We start from the raw sequence: 19,791 nt of genomic DNA on the forward strand, positions 1-19,791 counted from the left end.
TCTTAGATTAAAATTAAATCAAATTAAACACTCCTGCAGCAAAAGAAAAAGACAAACCGACAAACAAAGTAGGATGATTAGGAGGAGGGGTGGGGAAAAAGCACTAATGATTAACGATTAAGTTTTTTAACTGATCCTAGACAATTAGAATAAACCTAAAAGGGATATGAATGAAAATAAATTGCATTTAGTAGGCATCCCTCTCTTATATGCACTGATACGGCGTTTATTATCATTTTTATATCGTCAATAATTATTATTATTGTAGAGGTGAGACCCGGGGGCCCTTGACGTAAAATGTGTTCCATTTCATTTCCTCATTTTGCATGGTATTCTTATATACATACCAAACTGTTGACTAATAGTACATAGTAACACACCACGTCCGTGTTCTTGACAATACACATCTATTGAATCTTCGGCGGAAAGGGTGTGTCGTTTCATACGCCTCCTTTACTCTAAATTATTGTTACATTGGGCGTTGTGATTTTATTCATCGATTTCATTTTTTCCCATAGAAGATTGTAATGCAAATGTGGGTAAATTTGATAAAAAAATAATGATGTATATTACTGTATTTCGACCAAAATGATTTTGATTTTTTATCGTGTATTTAGATGTTTTTCTATCCAGGGCCCCAGGGTCTTACAAAGAGTTACGATTGATCTGATCAATCGTAACTATGGAAATCCATCAGCGTCATAATTTGTTTTTCTACGAAATATTGCACAATGTCCTTTTTATTCAAAGAGAAGCGAAGTGAATTTTCAAGAAAACAATGAATGCATGAATATACATCACAGCTAGAAAATATTTTGAACAAACATGCATAATAGATGAAGACGTTGCTGGCCGTCCATTTGATCAATCGTAACTCTTTGTGAGAAGGGCCCCAGATTTTACCCAATTGCTACCCCACGAGTACACTCCACGTGAAGTAATAGGTCATTTCGATTCTAAAATTAAAAATAATTTGTTTAGAATATTACAGAAGCCAGAAGCTCTTGCGGTGCAATTGAATCTATCTACATAGGTCTAATTAATGTTCTTTATAAAATAATAATATTATCATTGTTATTATTATTATTATTATTATTATTATTATTATTATCATTATTATTATTGTTGTTGTTGTTATTGTCATTGTTGTTGTTATTGTTATTATCATTATTGTTATCAGTATATTATCATTATTATCATCATCATCGTCTTCATCACCATCATCATCACCACCATCATTGTCAGCTGTGGTAAATAGCAGGGCCAGCGGAACCGGGGGGCAGTTGCCCCCCAAATTGCCTTTTTTTCAAAATGGAAAGTGCCCTCTTTTCAAAATGAAATGTGCCCTTTTTCAAATTAAAATAACCTTTTTGAAGTAAAACAATACATTTAAGGTTAGAAAATCACAACATTTTTGACTCGCGCTTCGCGCTCTCTTCAACTATTTTAGTAAGGTACTCATTCTGTTCTTGGTTAAAAAATTCTTAGAATGTCCAGTTTTCAGGTTGGAACATCACGATATTTGGCTCGCTTTTTGCGCTCGCATCAATCGGTTCTTGGTTACAAAAAGTGCTTAGAATGTCAATTTTTCAGGTTGGAATATCACAATTTTTTCAGATCGCGCTTCACGCTCGCATTATTTGATTGGTGAGATATGTATCCTATTCATCAGTCACTAAATGCATTCCTTACTAGCTTCCTTTTCTGGTCAGTATATTAAAAATATCAGCTCGCCCTTCGCGCTCGCACCAATTCTTTCGTTAGGTACACATCAGCCATGATAAGAAAAACTGCTCGGAATGTCTTATTACATTAAAATGTCAAAAAGTTTGATCTCGCGATTCGCGATCGCAATATCTCGCAAGGATGCCCCTTTAACAATAATTTGCGCCATAAATGATAAAAAAGCGAGTTTCACATTTTCAGATATGACAAAAATCCAAACCGCTCACTCGCTACGCTCGCTCGCGGAAAAAAAAGCCCAACTTAAACATATATTTTATCAATCAGAAATCACTTCAAAAATACTTTGCTCAGCTTAATTATTACAAAACACATGGCTACTTTACGCAGATGATAATCTCATGGTGAAAATATCCGTGTGCATCAAAATGCCAATTTTGACATATAAGTGCCCTTTTTTGGCTTTGCCCCCCCCCCCCCAAAAAAAAAAAAAACGTTTCGCCGCCCCTGGAAATTAGGCTTCAACATTTATTCGCTGCTTCCTTTCATTCCAAACTCTAACATTCCCATTTTAATTTGCCACTCTTCAAAATTCCGTATAAAATCCCACGTACACACAATTCTCTGTACACAACGTGTTCAGAATTATATGGAACTTGAGAGCCCCCGTACAATTTTTCCACATTATGCTTTCTGAACGAAAATCTGTGAACGGAGGTGTGTCCTGTTACACCCTATTGTAAATTTGACAAAAACTTGACCTCTTTTTTGTTAACCAAAATATGATTCTGTGCTTTTTATCAGCTTTCTACTATTTTTCTTAGTGTATTGCGATATATACATGCAGGGAGGGTATACGCTATAAGTGCCCCGTATGTGAATTCATTACGTTTTAAAGTAGAAATATATTGAAAATCATAAAAATAAAGAATTATATATCAAATTAAAGGGGAAAATAAGAAGAACAAGATGGTGTACATCATTTATAATGGAGACCGATGGAACTCACTTAATTGATAGTTTAAAGTTCTTCTTCAAACACGCACAATTACGTCCGCGAAATTGGGTTTTTTTGATGACGTGTATAAGTGTACGAGAGACGTGATTGGCTCTCCCACGTCAAGCTCCACTTGCATGCAAAACCTGTTGCGTGGGTACGTTTTCTCCACACTGTCACTGAATACTTCGATCACGAAATGAGAGAAAACCCAGAAGTTAATCTAGATTTTGGATTTTCAAATTGATGATTTTGAAGATGAAGAGAAAATTGATGAAGTTTCTAGCTCTAGTGACGTGGATGGAGGTAAATTAGGGGAATTACGCCTATGATGATGAGTCGGACAATTCAACTTGCATGCCGGTTCGCTACCAACTCATGCAGCTGCTAGTGCTAGCAGCATGTACCGCGGGCCAAAATAAATCCATGAAAATGAATTCCAGCCTGACCATCCAGACAGAGTCTCTTCCTTCTGTCAATAAAATTTACTCTAAAGAAGGAAAATAATGATATAACTGTAATCCAAAATGCCGATTGAGAGCTGTGCAACACGTGCATCTACTCTCTCAGACAAGGCGAGCAAGCAATGTGTGTTTGTGATGGTTTGTTTACAATCACATACGAGCTACGCATGTTGGGGATGATCTTTTACATCTAATTTTAATTTACCTCAACTTTTTGCTTCAAAAAAGATTTTATCGTAATCTAAAAATAGTACGAGGTGTTATTATATTTTTATATAGATAAATAATTCCCCGAGTTTCGTAATTTTGTCAAAATAATGAGGTAGAAATTATATCTAACAGAACGAGTGACAATTTATCCCAGCCACGTGAAGTTTATCGTCGGTGCATATCGTCTGCTGCTATTCGTTGAGTTGATTTGCCTTTAGATTCGGATATATTCACTTGTTTGTAAGTATAGTTATATCATTGTTTTCCTTCTTTAGAGTAAATTGTATTGACAGAGGGAGGAGACTGTCTGGATGGTCAGGCTGGAATTCATTTTCATGGATTTATTTTGGCCCGCGGTACGTGCAGCTAGCACTAGCAGCTGCATGAGTTGTTAGCGAATCGGCATGCAAGTTGAATTGTCCGACTCATTATCATATAATAGGCGTACATGTAATTCCCCTAATATACCTCCATCCACGTCACTAGAGCTAGAAACTTCATCATCATTCTCTTCATCTTCAAAATCATCAATTTGAAAATCCAAAATCTAGATAAACTTCTGGGTTTTCTTTCATTTCGTGATCGAAGTATTCAGTGACAGTGTGGAGAAAACGTACCCTCGCAACAGGTTTTTCATGCAAGTGGAGCTTGACGTGGGAGAGCCAATCACGTCTCTCGTACACTCATACACGTCATCAAATCTGAGTCAATTCAGAGACCGATGGGAGGCGTATTTCGGAGAGGCATTTTAGCGCTTTTTAATTGGCTTTTTTTCCACCATATGTATTACTTTCGTTATTTTTGAATGACCAAATGATAATCCCCACATCATGACCTTTCCATTGATACATAATAAGGCCATATTCATAATCAATATATTTCTCCTTTAAATGAAAAGAAACATATGTATTATTTTTTGTGAACTAGGGCCTTAAGCAATCCGTTTCCTATATCCTCATGATCAGAGGTGATACCAAAATTTTTAAAATAGGGGTCAAAATATAATTTGGGGGCAGAGGCGGACAATCTTATTTTTTTACTGGCATTTTCACGAAATCGAGTGTGAACGTTATGAAAGCGCGAGGTTTAGTGACCGGGGCGCAGGGAACCTAATTTGGGTCTCTGATGGGGGGTTTTAAATGCCCTATAGTTCATAAAAAAATAATACTTAAGTTTCTTTTCATTTAACACGCAATGAATTAACATACGGGACACTCATAGCGTACCCTCCCTGCATGTATATATCGCAATACACGAAGAAAAATAGTAGAAAGCTGATAAAAAGCACAGAATCATATTTTGGTTAACAAAAAAGAGGTCAAGTTTTTGTCAAATGTACAATAGGGCATTTGCTCTGGCGACAATTGCTCCGCTCTAAATTCCACACACTAATAGAATGACCAACTTTAACACTGGGTTTGACACTGGGGTAAAACCCTATTGCAACCCTTATCCTAACCCTACACCTTATGCCCTGAGTAATTGTCTCATAAGCAGATGTTGTGTCACCCAGGCGGGGTCCACCGGCAGAGCCCGCATCAACAGAAATATAATACGTATACGTATATAGGCCTATATATTTCTGTTACAGTTTATAATAAAGAGGGATTTAAAAAAAAAATCAGGTTATGCTTCATGTTTTAAAGCAGATACGAACCAATAGCGCCATCAGTCCTCAGCTTCTCATATCTTGCCAGTTTCCTGACCCATAATGCTAGTATAGTCTAGTAATATAGACCCACTTGAATGATAACATGCTAATATAGTACTCAGTACATATACCGCAATAATTATGTTACCAAGTAGCTAAACAATTACTTTTCCTCTCAAGACATTTTAGTTTCTCTTTACAAATACAATTACAGGTCAGTTTATTCTCTGTTGTATTAGTAGATATCTGAAAACGTATATTTTAGGACTATGTATTTATAACAAACATTCAATGAGAGACCACACACAGTTCACTCGCCCTTTAAAGATAGTAATTTATCCCTTGCAGCATGAACTCATCCCTTCTGTTAAGTCGTAGACATATTCAACTTTCTCATAATAGTGTATTACTGTTTGAAAACTCAGAGAAAAAAGAAAATAGCAATACCAATATATGCAAAGTAATAAATGTTGAAGCAAAATACACAAGTTAAGATATTTTGACAATTATTAATACAACTACATAAATACATGTATATACCTGGAATCTGTAGGCTTACTTTTACTTCGATTCTTGTCTTCGGGTAAAGTCGATTGCATTGCCAGTGAACTGTCAGGCTTTTCATCATCTGGTTTGAAAGTTGGCTCTAAGTTTATTTTTGATCACTGCAATTTTGATCTGTCTTTTTATATCTTATTTTTCTTACATGATAAACAAAATGCTATTCCATGGACATGAATAATTCTATTACATAAAGTGAAGTTTATTTCGATCTCAAAATACTTGCGTATCTTGTTACGAGAATATCGCTCTGTGTATAAACTGTAAAAACGCTGTTGAAAATTTAAAGCCTGTCATTCTAACAACTATTGTTTAATTTTCAAACAACTGTTTAAACCTACTAAACAACTGTTTAAACTTTTTAAACAAGTTATTTAAAAAGTTTAATCTGTGCATGTAGATACAGCCTTTTATAATGAAATAACCTATGATGAAGTTGAAATATAATAAAATATGGTGATCATGAAATAGGAGTTTGCAGTATCCCATACCTACTTGAAAATAATTTCAATTGCTTGTCTGCGAGGGAATGGTTTCTCAAGAGCGAGAAAACTTCTTATTTTGTATGTTAAAACTTAGCATTGTAAAACGGTTCTAAAGCTTGGTGAAGGGCTGGGTTACCAACCTGAAACCTTCAGATTTGAGTGATGTAAATGCAGGGGCGGTGGAGCGTATTTTTGTTGGGGGGGGGGGCGAAGCCACAAAAGGGTACTCATATGCCAAAAAGGGCATTTTGGTACAAAGGGATATTTTCACCATAAGATTATCATCTGTGTGAAGAAGTTATGCGTTTTGTAGTAATTAGGTTGAGCAAAGTTGTTTTTTTTAATGATTTCTGAGTGATGAGATATATATCTAGGTTTTATCTTTCGCGAGCGAGCGGTTTGGAAAAATGTTCCAATCTGAAGTTGTAAAACTCGCTTTTTTGGTCAATTATGGACCTAATTAATGTTAAAAGGGCATCCTTGCGAGATGTTGTGAGCGCTAGCGCGAATCACGAGCTCAAACTTTTGGAAATTTAATGTAATAAGACATGAAAAGTAAACATTCCAAGCAGTTTTTGTAATCATGAAAAAAAAAATGTGAATCTAACTAAAGAATAAACACGAACACGAAGCGCGAGCAAAAATTTATACTCACCAGAAAAGGGACCTTTTAAAGACTGCATTTAGTGACTCATGAATTGGATACGGGCTACATATTTCACCAACCGAATAATCGAGTAATGCGAGCGCGAAGCGCAAGCTGAAAATTTGTCATATTTTAACCAGAAAACTAAACATTCCATGCATTTTATTTAACCAGGAACAGAATGGCTACATTAATAAACAATAATTGGTGCGAGCGTAAAACACGAGCCAAAAATGTGTGATATTCCAGTCTGAAAATTGGACATTCTAAGCATTTTTTATAAACAGGATGAGTACCTTCTGATGCGAGCCAGAAAATTGTTATTTTCTCACCTGAAAGCTGGATATTCTAAGCACTGTTTGTAACCAGGAACAGAATGAGTACCTTAATAAACAATAATTGATGCGAGCGCGAAACACGAGCCAAAAATGTGGGATATTCCAACCTAAGATCTGGACATTTGAGGCATTTTGTAACCATGAACAGGACGAATACATTATTCTAAACAATAATTGATGAGAGAGAGCCAAAATTTTTGTGATTTTCTAACCTAAAGAAATGTATCATGTCTTACTTCAAAAAGGGTATTTCATTTTTTGCATTTTGAAAAAAGGGCATTTTCCATTTTGAAATAGGGCATTTTTCCCTACTGGGATTTTTTTTTTTTTTTTTTTTTTTTTTTTGGGGGGGGGGGGCACTTGCCACTCCCTGCCCCCCCCCCCCGGTTCCGCCACCCCTGTGTAAATGGCCAATTACATATTCCTCATCACCTTTGGGAATGAAATCCATTGTTAACATGTTCAATATCCTTTAGTACCCAAGTCATGTTTCAATGTCGGCTTAAACATGATCTCTCTCCCCTCTCTCCCTCTCTCTCTTTCTCACCAACACTCTTTCTGTCTGTATGTCTCCATCTGACTCTCTCTCTCTCTCTCTTTATCTCTCTGTTTTATCCACCCTTTCATATCTAGATGCCGTTGGACATGATGAGAGAATCCAGATCAGATACATAAATTTCTGTATTCACGACCGCTCTATGAGCCATATATTCGCTTTCGTGGCCTGGTCGGAATCTCAGAAGAATTTCATCCTCCATGTCTTCTTCTGTGAACTCACATCACATGCAGCCAATCTCAAGGTAGGTCTTTGTTTGTTTGTTTGTTTTTATTTCCGAATCAGATAAAAAAATATACAATATACAAGAGAGATACATACAATAACGGAGGATCACCCAATTCAGCTGTATTTTCAAAATACTGCTGTTCTTCCTTGGGGTCCTACATTTACCATACAAAGTACTATACACCATAAAAAAAAAAAAAATAAATAAATAAATTACTAAGACAAAAAGAAAAAAGAAATACAAATGCTCAATCTAAATAATCATATAATAGAGTATGAAAGGAACTTAAAGTTGGTGCATTACGAATTACATTGGGCAATTGATTATAAATTGATATGCCCCTATAGAAAAATGTCTTTTTACAATTGTTAGAATTTGGTTTGGGTAAATTAAGGTTTTGGTTCGAACGAAGCGAATAATTTAAAGTTCTTCTAGAAATGTTATCAGACATATAGTTTGGAAAAAGATTGTGCAATATCTTATAAATCATTGTACATATATGCTTTTTATAGCGGCATTCAAGAAATTCCCAATTCAAAGTCTCATGAATATGTTGATTGGAGACAAAAGAGTAGGGATTTATTTTCATAATTATACGGCCAGCTCTATTCTGGAGTTTTTGAAGGGCTGACAGAGAACCTTGTGGAGCGGAATACCAAATGACGTTAGCGTAATCAAAATGTGGCAAAATGGCGGATTTGTATATCAAATTTAAGCTTGATTCGTTAACAACATGTCTTAACCGTCCAAGAAAACTAACCAGTTTACTGATTTTCTGACACATGTTATGTATATGAATATCCCATTTCAATTTAGCGTCAATGTGAATTCCGAGATATTTCGTAGTATTAACTTTTTGGATGTTGGTATTGTTTATTTTTACATCTAGTGCATTTCGTTAAAAGGATACTCCGAGCTGAAGATATAAATATCCAAATAAATAGAGTAAAATTCACGAAGCAAAATGCTGGAAATTTGATCAAAATCGGACCAGAAATAACAAAGTTATGGCATTTTAAAGATTTGCGTTATTCCAGTGATACAGTTCTGGGCATGTCGTCATAATAATGATAAATAATAATATACAAAATTTATTAAGCGCTTTATACTAAAGTTTCAAAGCGATAATTATAAGCGCTAAATAAATATCCAATGAGCAAATTGATGATGTCATACCCCAACTCGTTCTTTTGTATTTTATTATATGAAATTTGGTTTAGCAAATTTTTTTTCTTCAAGAACCAAAAATATTGGAGAAACAACTGATAAGTGCATTAGATATTTATTGCTGCAACTTATTTCATCATAAGGGAGACATATCATTCACACATGTATGAAAAAAAATAAAACAAAGATTTCATATAATAAAAATTAAAGCGGAGATGAGACATCATCAGGGGCCCGTTGCAGAAAGAGTTGCAATCAATCGCAACTCTAAAAGTCATGCGCAACTTGATTTTCAACCGATCAACAGCGCGCATTTTGGACCTGCATGCGATTGATATTATGGCTTGCGTTTAAACGCAACTCTTTCTGCAACGGGCCCCAGCTCATCTAATGAATATTCATGACGACGTGCATATATCTGTTTTCACAATATATTGCTAACTTTTGAAATTCAATAACTTCGCTATTTTTATCAGATTTTGATGAAATTTTCAGCATTTTGCTCTGTGAATTTTACTCTATTTAATAAGATATGAATATTTTCAGCCCGGAACATTCCTACAAGATGGATAATCCATTCATATTGCTAGTCGATTGCCCTTTTAAGGCCAGCAGCACCTTCAATTCTTTGCGAAAAGATCACAAAAACCCATCTCAAAAATTTGAAATTTCTGTAACAAATTTGCGAAGTACAATAACACTTTTTTCAAAACCCATGTCATTTTCACCAAAATGTAGAGGAAGGTATACTTGAGAGGTGCAAACATTAAAAAAATAAGAGTTAATGAGCTTGTTTTTAAACTATTATCACTTTTGTTGGAGGAAATTAGCTTTTTGAAACACTAAAATCGCGCCAAATGCTATGTATCTATGTGAAGAAATATCTCATAACTTCTCGACTGTTTATTCAAACTCGAGGTCATATTCATCATACTTTGCAGTAATGCAGAGTAAAATATTCTGAAATTGCAGAAGTATTTAAAAAATGGTTCCATGGATAATTTTCAGCTTATTAGCTTTATCAAATAACACGTCTGATATGCAGATCTCAAGTGAAAAAATCCACTGATACCTATTAATTAGTCACCTATTCATCCATTGTGACGTCAGCATAGCGTAAAATATGCGGAGATCATGATGCACATAAACTTAACTGTGTAACGTCTTACAATACCCGAAAATTAATTATTATTTTGTTTTCATAATTTCAAATTAAAGGAGAAGGAAATCCTGATAACAAGTTATCGTATGTGAAAACAGGAGAAAACACCAAAAAAACGACTCATTGAAACTCGGCTTTGAATTGAAAAAAAAATAGGGGCAGTTTAGATCACTAATATGGACATCCTCCCATTCGCAATTCGACCAACATGTGTCCTGCCACACTTGCATCCCATATTACTTTTCTACATATCTTACTTAAAATGTTTTTTTTTTATCAAGTCTTTCCATAAATCAGTTATTTTTTCGTGAGAGGATACGTAATAGAGATTTCATGAGATATATCTGGACATAGAGATTGTACTGTGCTTGAAATGAGCAAAATATGCTACTTCTGTATAAGATCACAGATCTTAATTGGTCGCATTGCAAAAACAGAATACAAAATAAACTGAGACAAGGGTCGTTGAACCTTTTAATTTGTTGTACTTGCAGCCTTCAAAAATATTGGTCAAAGCATGGACCTTTGTTATTGGTCCATGGCCCAAATAACCAATCTGTTATTGTGTCTTGCCGATCCAATTGGCCAATATCAATCCAAATTATTCTGGCAAAGTTTAACCAATAAATTGGTTAATTTTGACCATGTTTTTGTCGACCGGACACAATCATATTAACCATCACATTGGTTATTTTTGCCCAACCCTATTTAACAGTGTTGATAAGGAACTGGACCAACCTACCCAACTCAGCTGTCAACACCAAAGGAATGTCCAGTTTCAAGGAGGCTGCTCTCCCTGCCATCAGAATGATGCAGCCCCCTGTTGGATCCCATATGATTTAAAGTCAAAAGCTTTGTTTTTACTTGCACTCAGCATAGCACGTTTTACTGTACATATACAAAATTGATATGTCTGTGCATCGCCATTTCTTCACTTCATGACACTCCTTCCAGTGGCTCACTTTATTCATCACCCCAGTATAGGGCTCACAGGCCTAATTCATTTCCCATAGACTCGTGTGTTAAAGTGGCACTTAAAAAGAATTCATAAAAAATAGGGAGGAAATTCGAGGGTTGAATGTTTACTACCAGTGGATAGGATAAATGTCTGACATTCCATATCTGACCAGAAAAGGGTACCTCGACCGGCTCGTTTTAAAAATAAATCAGCATTTATGAAGACTACACCTGCCGGGACCAAATTCATCACTTGAGAGAGTAAAATGACCCTAATTCTTCCGCCAGTAAAAATATAGTTCCATAGTGGTGATATATCTTTCCAATTTGGAAAAAGTAAGTTCAGTAGGTACCCTCCCTAGAATCAGCGTTAGATTGTCAGTCATATTCATTCATTTTTGTCAATCAGCAATATCAAATTTAAAAATTGAGCAATGGGTTGGCTCGAATGAATATCTATGGCCTGCCAGTTGTGATTAGGCCCGTGCGACCTGTAGCTTCTGTATGAGCTGCCAAAGGGAAGACTACATCAAGTATCAAGTATGGCATATACCCTATAGATGACTATTATGTGACTGGATTGTTCTTTCTTGCAGGCGTCATTCGCCATGGGATTTCAAGCTGCTTTCAAGGAATGGAAAAACGAGGCCAGACCACCAAGAAGACATACCAGTCGAGATGCTTATTCAGAATATGCTCCACCAGCCAGGTTAACTGTGGGAGGTATTAATGAATGACTCATCAGTTTTTATTTCCAAATTCATTTTTAAATTTGAATTTTCATTTCCATTTTTTCAAATTTCCCATTTTTATAAATTTGCAATTTTCCAAATTCGCAATCTTCCAAATTTCCATTCGCATTTCCATTTTCATTTGCATTTCCATTTTTTATTTTCATTTCTTTTTATTTCCGAATCATTTTATTACAAATTCCAATTCCATTGTCATGTTTATTTCAATTTCCTGCTTGTTTCCGTTTCCATTTCGCGTTTTCTATATTCCATTTTCAAATTTCCAATTGCCATTCTCATTTACATTCGAATTGCCCCTACCCCCAAATAAAATTACAAGAAATATAACATAAATTCAGATCGGATTATGTGGTTACTGATCGGTCGAACTTTGGATTTCATTTCAATCCTGATATACATCTCAAAATGATTAAAATATTTCAGGTTCACCGGCGTTCAGAAGGGGAAGGGGTGGCTTGGGGGCCATGGACCCACATTTTTTTTTCTCGATCAACTAAAAAGGAGTAAGGGGCAGAAACTAAACGGAAATTGGGTGAAATATATTGTTTGCTGAGTATATTTTAAATAATAAAAATAAATAATATAGGATTTGTATAGCGCACGTATCCACCTTGCTAGGTGCTCAAGGCGCTCCTATTATGTAAAAAAAAAATCTAGTCTAAAATTCGGTTTTCTATTAAAGATTTCATTAACAAAAATGCCATTTACGTCATGTCTGGCCCCCTCAAATAGTTGGCTCTTTACGCTGCTGTTCAGATTTAATTTCAAAACTTTCAGGTTTAATTTCAAGTCTTTCAGATTCAATCTCAAATCTTTCAGGTTTAATCTCAAATCTTTCAGGTTTAATCTCAAATCTTTCAGGTTTAATCTCAAATCTTTCAGGTTAAATCTCAAATCTTTCAGGTTTAATCTCAAATCTTTCGGGTTTAATCTCAAATCTTTCAGGTTTAATCTCAAATCTTTCAGGTTTAATCTCAAATCTATCATGTTTAATCTCAAATCTTTCAGGTTTAATCTCAAATCTTTCAGGTTTAATCTCAAATCTTTCGGGTTTAATCTCAAATCTATCAGGTTTAATCTCAAATCTTTCAGGTTTAATCTCAAATCTTTCAGGTTAATCTCAAATCTATGTTTGTATCTAAATCCGCCGTTGGGCTACTCACTTACGTCGAAATGATTCGATGGTCAGTCACCCTGGCCAGCAGATTTTTATTTATTCCTCATCCATTATTCCGTTTAATTGTGAAACAGAAGTTGATGATAACGATGATTATTAATAAGTATCAAGCACTGATAGAAGTTTGTCATGATTTATATTCAAAGATTTGATCTCAAATAATGGTTAAGGTTTGAATCACCACCCACTTTAATACTTTTCGTTTATTTCATATCAGCCCTGGATCATCACCGCCGGTCCTACGAGGCTCCGGCCGTACTCGAACGCGAGCAATACCGACCACCAGCACGTGTGGCAGGCAGACAAAGGCCCCGAAACCGATCCGCCCATGGACCCCGGCCTAATCAACTCATCGAAGTCTACGGCGACCCTCGTCAAGCCGGCTACGACTACGACTTCGAATACGAGGATGATTTCATTGGCGACCTCCCACCTCCGCCCCGAGCCCCCGTCGAAAAGGAGGTCATGTATACCCGGGAGACGTTAGCTCCACCTGGTGGTGACTTGTACGAACGACGGACTGGTGGTGACGTGTACGAACGACGGAATGGAATTCGAGGTCCCGGCGCGGCTTATGATGACGATGTGTACGCGTCCAGACGGGTCGGATATGGTGATCGAGGCGGTCGACGATCACGGAGATACGTCGATAGCGGATACGCACGCGATGATATGATTTACTAAACAAATTCATCAAATGTTCACAACATTGCTTTTATTTACAGGTCGGTTCGAATGTTTGCATACACAAAGGCTTTCTGCATGATAATATTGTTCACCTGCCAAAATTATAAAATCTTGAGAAATTCGTCATCCGAAATGAAAGGGCTCTTCGTGCTCTTTCTTTCAAATTTCTCGTGATGTAGGACAATAATTCTCGACAATTTTGTAGACTTTACAATTTTGGTAAATGGGCAGTAACTTGTTCGAGATTGCCTGGTGTATGTAAACATTCGCCCTAAACCCATGTAAACCTGCATTTTGTCAATTTGTAGATGGCTCAGTCTAAAATGTCCCCCATGCAACTCAAGTGTACTTTGAGTCCAGATAATGCATATATTATGTAACTTATGTATACTTCTGAATCACTTTCCTAAACATGCTTGGCTCAATCTTCCGAAAGTCACACGGAGTCAAAGCCAGACCAACTAAAAAGAAGGTTTTCACTCCACCGCGCACGACTGATTCAAGAACATAGAAATGTATTGTCATACGCCCCCCATGACAATGAACAACCAAGAAGTCTTTGTCGAAAATTGAAGAATCAAAACAGCAGTTTCGTCCCGGATTCTGGAAAAACAAGAAATTAGGACAAAACTGCTGTTCCGATTCGCCAATTTTCGACAAAGACCTCCCAGGAGTTCTTTGTCAATAATGACGGGCATTTTCATACCGTATTCTTGTATCCGTCGGGCGTCGCAGTGCTTAAACTCACTATCATTTCCAATGACATCAATCTGTTTGGAGTCGGCTTCCCTCGTGTGACTCCGTATAATGGTCAAATGTAGGTCAAATGTAACTTTTTTATATATCGATTAATTTTTTAAGAGAAGAGAATGTAGAAGGGTGGGGGTTTGTTTCGAAAATTTATTTAAAGATCTATGAAAATATTGAAATGTTTGCACCACGTAGTAAAGACCTTATGTATTGACGACGTCATCACGCCTCCATCTTAGAGGTCAGTGCCATTGCCTTGCGTGCGTTGCTGGTCTGCAGCTGGCGCATCTCTGACAACCCTGCTTATTGCGTATTCCAATAGCCTCTGGTAGAGGGTGTTATGAGATTATGACGTCACATGCATAAGGTCTATCAGTTGTGGCATCCCATATCAGTGAACAGGAATAAAACCTTGCTTTGGAAATTTTCTATATTTAAGATATTGAACATAATGTGAGCTTCCAATCACGCCCAAGAGTAAAGGAAACTTTATTTTAAATAGGTTATGCATTTGGCCAGATACGTTGCTCTGTGGGTAAATATTCGAACCCATGTCCTTTAGATTGAAAGACGAGTGTCATAACCACTTGACCATGTAATTAATAAATATAAACAAATAAAAAAATATCAAAACGTCAAATTTACACTTGGAGGTCTTTTATTTCCCCCTTAGGTATGTTTTGAACGCAGTTCGGGTTTCATCATCATCAAATAAATATTCTTGATGTATTATATTTCTTTATAGTGGTACCTGGGTTAAAAAGCTTTATATCCCGTCATATAATGATCACGTGACATGCTACATTACCGATATGATGAAAATTCTATTTTTTATATTGATTATTTACAAGTACAACGCCTTTATACGCTTGATGTTGATGTTATATTCGCTTTTATTTTAGATACAGATGATATTTTATTGCTGCCTATAGTGAGAGAGTCAGGAAAATGTAATGAATCTATTATTTTGCATTTGTATATAATTGTTTCAGGAATAGTCATAAACTTTGAAACGGTATATTAAACCTAATTCATGATGACTTTTTAAAATATTTTGTTTAATCTTATTGACACCTGCGCTGTGAGCGAAGGTTGCAGCTGTTTGAATTAAAGGAGAATGAAACTCTTGGAGCAAGTAAGCTTTTGTGAAAGCAGAAAAATCAAAGAATAAGATCAACAAAAGTTTGAGTAAAATAGGACTAGCAAAAGAAGAGTTATGAGCATTTGAATGTCGAGATCACTAATGCTATGGAGATCCTCCCATTGGCAATGCGACCAAGATCTATGATGTCACAGATGAACAACTCTCCCCTTTTGGACGCTGAAAATATACCCCAAAACATCTCTTTTTGCTCATTCTAATCATATGACAAACGATCCATCAATGATTATAATGTTGTGAAACCTCTGTACTTGTCCTCTCATAAAGAGAACACCTCACCTTGTGATAGACTCTATAAAAGTGAGAATATAAGTGAAATAAGTAATAAAGTAATGAGGGAGTTGTACGAGTGTGACATCACAGATCTTGGTCGCATTGCCAATGAGAGGATCTACATGGCATTAGTGATCTCAATACTCAAATGCTCATAACTTTCTTATTATTCATTCAATCTTCCTCAAACTTTCAACAATATGTTTCTTTGATTTTTCTCTTTGATATGGATTCAGCTGGTTTCAAGGGTTTCATTCTCCTTTAATGAAATAAAAGTAAACAAGTAATAATAAACTGTTATATTGCATCATAACCCATCATATTTAAATGTAAAAGATACAGTTATAGGTTGTTGCCTTTTTCGTATTTTTTTTTCAAATGTTAAGTTTTCGTTGCTGTAGAGACTTAATGAATTCCTATCTTGATCTCTAGCGTTAAAAATATTTTTATTGTTAAAGTGACTTAATCGATAATGTTATTTTTCAAATCACTTATATCTTGGTAAGATGTTATTGCCAAACAAACTTATTTTAGAATATGGTTATAATTTTTGGCAATCTTAATTAGGCCTATGTAAGCACTTTTTATTAGCGAAGAACGAAGTACATGAATTTTATTATTTAACCCAGAATGTTCCTTATGTAATCAGCTTAGTTTGGTGTATGTATACATTTTTTGTGAGTCAGTACTGTACGATAATATATTGTTAATTCATTCATTTAAATGCATTTTATCGTATATGTTTCACGAACTGCATATCAAATCTGAGAAAAATATTTAATGTTGAAAATGGCGAATTGGGTGTTGATACTAGCTCCGACCACGAATCCTTATCATTATTTTCATGTTTGGTGTTGTGACCGGTGCTATATAGTTTAGCACCAACACCACCACTCAAGTTTAACACCTAACTTCCAATACCCACGTGTCGAATCTGCTACCAAATATGATGCGAAAGTCATTTATCCATAATTTAAAGCGCCTCATATACGGCGACTGCATTGACTGGAATACTCCCCAAGGAGTGGAGACAGGTTTCGATGACCAGGAGACCAAAGATAATCGGTAAAAGCGCCGAGATATTATTTAGGTCTTAAGCGACTTAGGAATAATCGCATAACTTTTTAATCACCCATTGGAAACACTTTGAACGTTGAAATAAGAGTAATAATCTGCTTGTTTATAACGCGCGAGGACATGTGCATTTCAGATTTATCATTACCCCGGTCTGCCGATTTTCCCCCGCACACAACGTATGCACATCCTCCACTCCCTGGGGAGTTTTCCATCCAGTCGCCAGTGATGCGCACATAGCAATGTGTGCGAATAAAAAGGCTCCCTTGTGAAAATTTTATGGATGTTAGACGTAATGTCCTTTCACTCACATCGCTCACTTCTGTCTCAAGTAATGCCACATGCAAATCATTTGAAATATTCTCTACGTTTTTGATAGCCATTGCTTTCACTTTTTACTTATCATAAGTGATCACACTTGCTGCTGGAGATGATGGATTATAAATATTTTTAGACTTGATTAAACATTTTTGCATAACGTATGAATTCTACATGTTTTTATTTCTTATTTCAACTTACCTCGAATCGAAACTATATATGATAGATATTGCCAGCTGTCTTGTAGGTGAACATATATAAACAGTTGTCATCAATAGTCTTCCCTGTGTATATAAACATTCATAAATATGTAGGCCTGTTTACATCATTTTAATCTCTTAAGAGTGTATATAGTTTATATATACTAGTATATGGGAAACGAAAAATATTGAATGCGAAATTTAAAGAAAATGTACATAATATAACTATTCATTCATTTCAAACTGTGTTAGAAGCATTGGAAATCGTTATTTCTTAGGATGAACAAATATTTACATTTTTACTCATTTATTTTCACAGTCGAGGCAGGTGCATTGTCGTGTATAGTAAAAACATAATGTCTTTCATGTAATTGACTTTAATGGATAGAAAATTATGTACTTTCAAATTAGACCCTATAAGTGTCTTACTATTTTACGATTGAATACTTTTATTTTTTACAGTCGAGGCAAATGAATGATCGTGTATTGTAAAAACAGAATGTCTTTCAAACGGATATAAAATTATGTACTGTCAAATGAGGCCCGGAATGTCTTTCACTATTTTACGAATGAATGAAGGGGTTTATAATCAAAATATTATTTACATCATAATACGCATTTTGGAATGTCAGATCGAGTGTCATTATCGTGTCTTAATATTTTATTTTGCATTTTTAAAACCATCTAAACTGCTATTTTGTAGATATCAAATGTGGGCACTCTTTTCAAAGATCTTGAGTGTGAGATACTCTGATCTTCAAAAAAAAAAAGATTGGGAAAAATTACTTCCTGACTACACGGGACACAGCGTAATACTGAGATGTGATTTTTTCGGAAATTACTTTCCAAATATAAAAAAAAAACACACTCTGAACCAGAGATTTGAAGAGGAGTTCCAACCTTTCCACCTGCAGATTCCCGTTTTGGCCGAACACATATTTTTTTTCCTGGGGGAGGGGGCGTGTAAACTTTTTCGAAAAAAAAATCAAAAGCGAGAGAGCAATGCTACCGAGCTTGTCATTAGGGTGCTTTAAATTTGCATTTTGTAAAGTGATATTGAAGGATTTCATGCATATTTTTGGTGTACTTTTGTGAATAATTTCCGTTAAAAAAAATTAAAGTTTTCAAAATGTCTGCATCCCTGCCCCCCCCCCTCCCCCTCTTCCGCTGCATACGGCCATGGTTCCCTTCAGAAAATTTTGAATTTCCTAATTTTCCACTCTTATATTTATTATTCCCCGCCACCGTATCACGTTTTTATTGTAGTTTTCCACTTTAAAAACATATTTTATATTTCTTCTAAGAGTTATATGGTCTCTTTGTCTTATTTTCATTTTATGTTTATCGTAAGCATGGGTTCTTGGTTGATATTTTAATTTTTCAAATCTCCATATGTTATTATGAATAAATAAATAAATATCCAAAGCAAAGAATATGAAATTAGACATGTGCTCAAGTTTCGTTTGTAAGCTGTGTGTTTTAGGTTTGTGGAAGAGTGTGAGTACAGTGGTGATTTTTTTTTAACCTTATTGCTAAGAAAGCATGAATGCTTGTAAGGAACCAAAGGGTCGACGGCTTAAGTTCCTCTCCGAGGGGCCTGGTAATGGGGATAAATACCTTACCAAACGGGCACTGGTGCAACAAGTGGAAATCGATGAATGCTTGTAAGCGATGAACCAAAGGGCCGATGGCTTAAGTTCTTCTCCGAGGGACCTGGTAATGAGGATAAAAGCCTTACCAAAGGCACTAATAGCACACCAAGTGGGAATCGAACCAGAATCCGAAACCCCCGCTCTATATGCGAAAATAGAGTGATTGATTTTGAGGGTAGGTATGGGTGTGTGGGAGGTGTGTATGTGTGTGAGGGTGTGTATGTCTGTGTGTAAATGGGTGGTATGTATGGAAACAGGAACAGTAGATAAGCAAAATAGATTGTTACCTTATGGGCAGGGGTGGGGCCAACATGATAATGAATGTAATGAAGGTAATATTGAGTTACAAGACCCATCCCACCCACCAAGACTCCGGGCCAAGACTTTTTTTACACTCTTCATGATTCCTCTCTCTTCCTATCACTTCTTACCCTCCCCTTTCACTTGGTATATAGGGGCAGTCACCCCCCCCCCCCCTCCCATACGGGAGAGTCAAAGAGGGAGAAAAGTGGGGCTGTTATCTTCTCTTTCTCTCCCCACCCTCACCCCTCTCTCTCTCTCTTCTTCTTCTTCTTTTCAGAAATTACGAATTAGCATGTACCCCCTCCCCCTCTAATTCCAGCATTAGCCACGATGATTA

General features: G+C 36.0%; 1 protein-coding gene across 1 annotated transcript in view; it reads left to right on the forward strand.

The window, feature by feature from the left end:
* The window catches only part of LOC129278947 (uncharacterized), a 48,120-nt gene extending 29,176 nt beyond the window's left edge, over positions 1-18,944 (forward strand). The window contains exons 2-4 of the mRNA XM_054915073.2: positions 7,669-7,835; positions 11,703-11,829; positions 13,253-18,944. Coding sequence (XP_054771048.2) covers positions 7,669-7,835; positions 11,703-11,829; positions 13,253-13,719 — 761 coding nt within the window. The 3' untranslated portion in view covers positions 13,720-18,944. The remainder of the gene's footprint in view (positions 1-7,668; positions 7,836-11,702; positions 11,830-13,252) is intronic.
* The last annotated feature ends 847 nt before the right edge of the window (positions 18,945-19,791 follow it).

This window comes from Lytechinus pictus, chromosome 16 (assembly GCF_037042905.1).
Source record: "Lytechinus pictus isolate F3 Inbred chromosome 16, Lp3.0, whole genome shotgun sequence".
Taxonomy (NCBI): domain Eukaryota; kingdom Metazoa; phylum Echinodermata; class Echinoidea; order Temnopleuroida; family Toxopneustidae; genus Lytechinus; species Lytechinus pictus.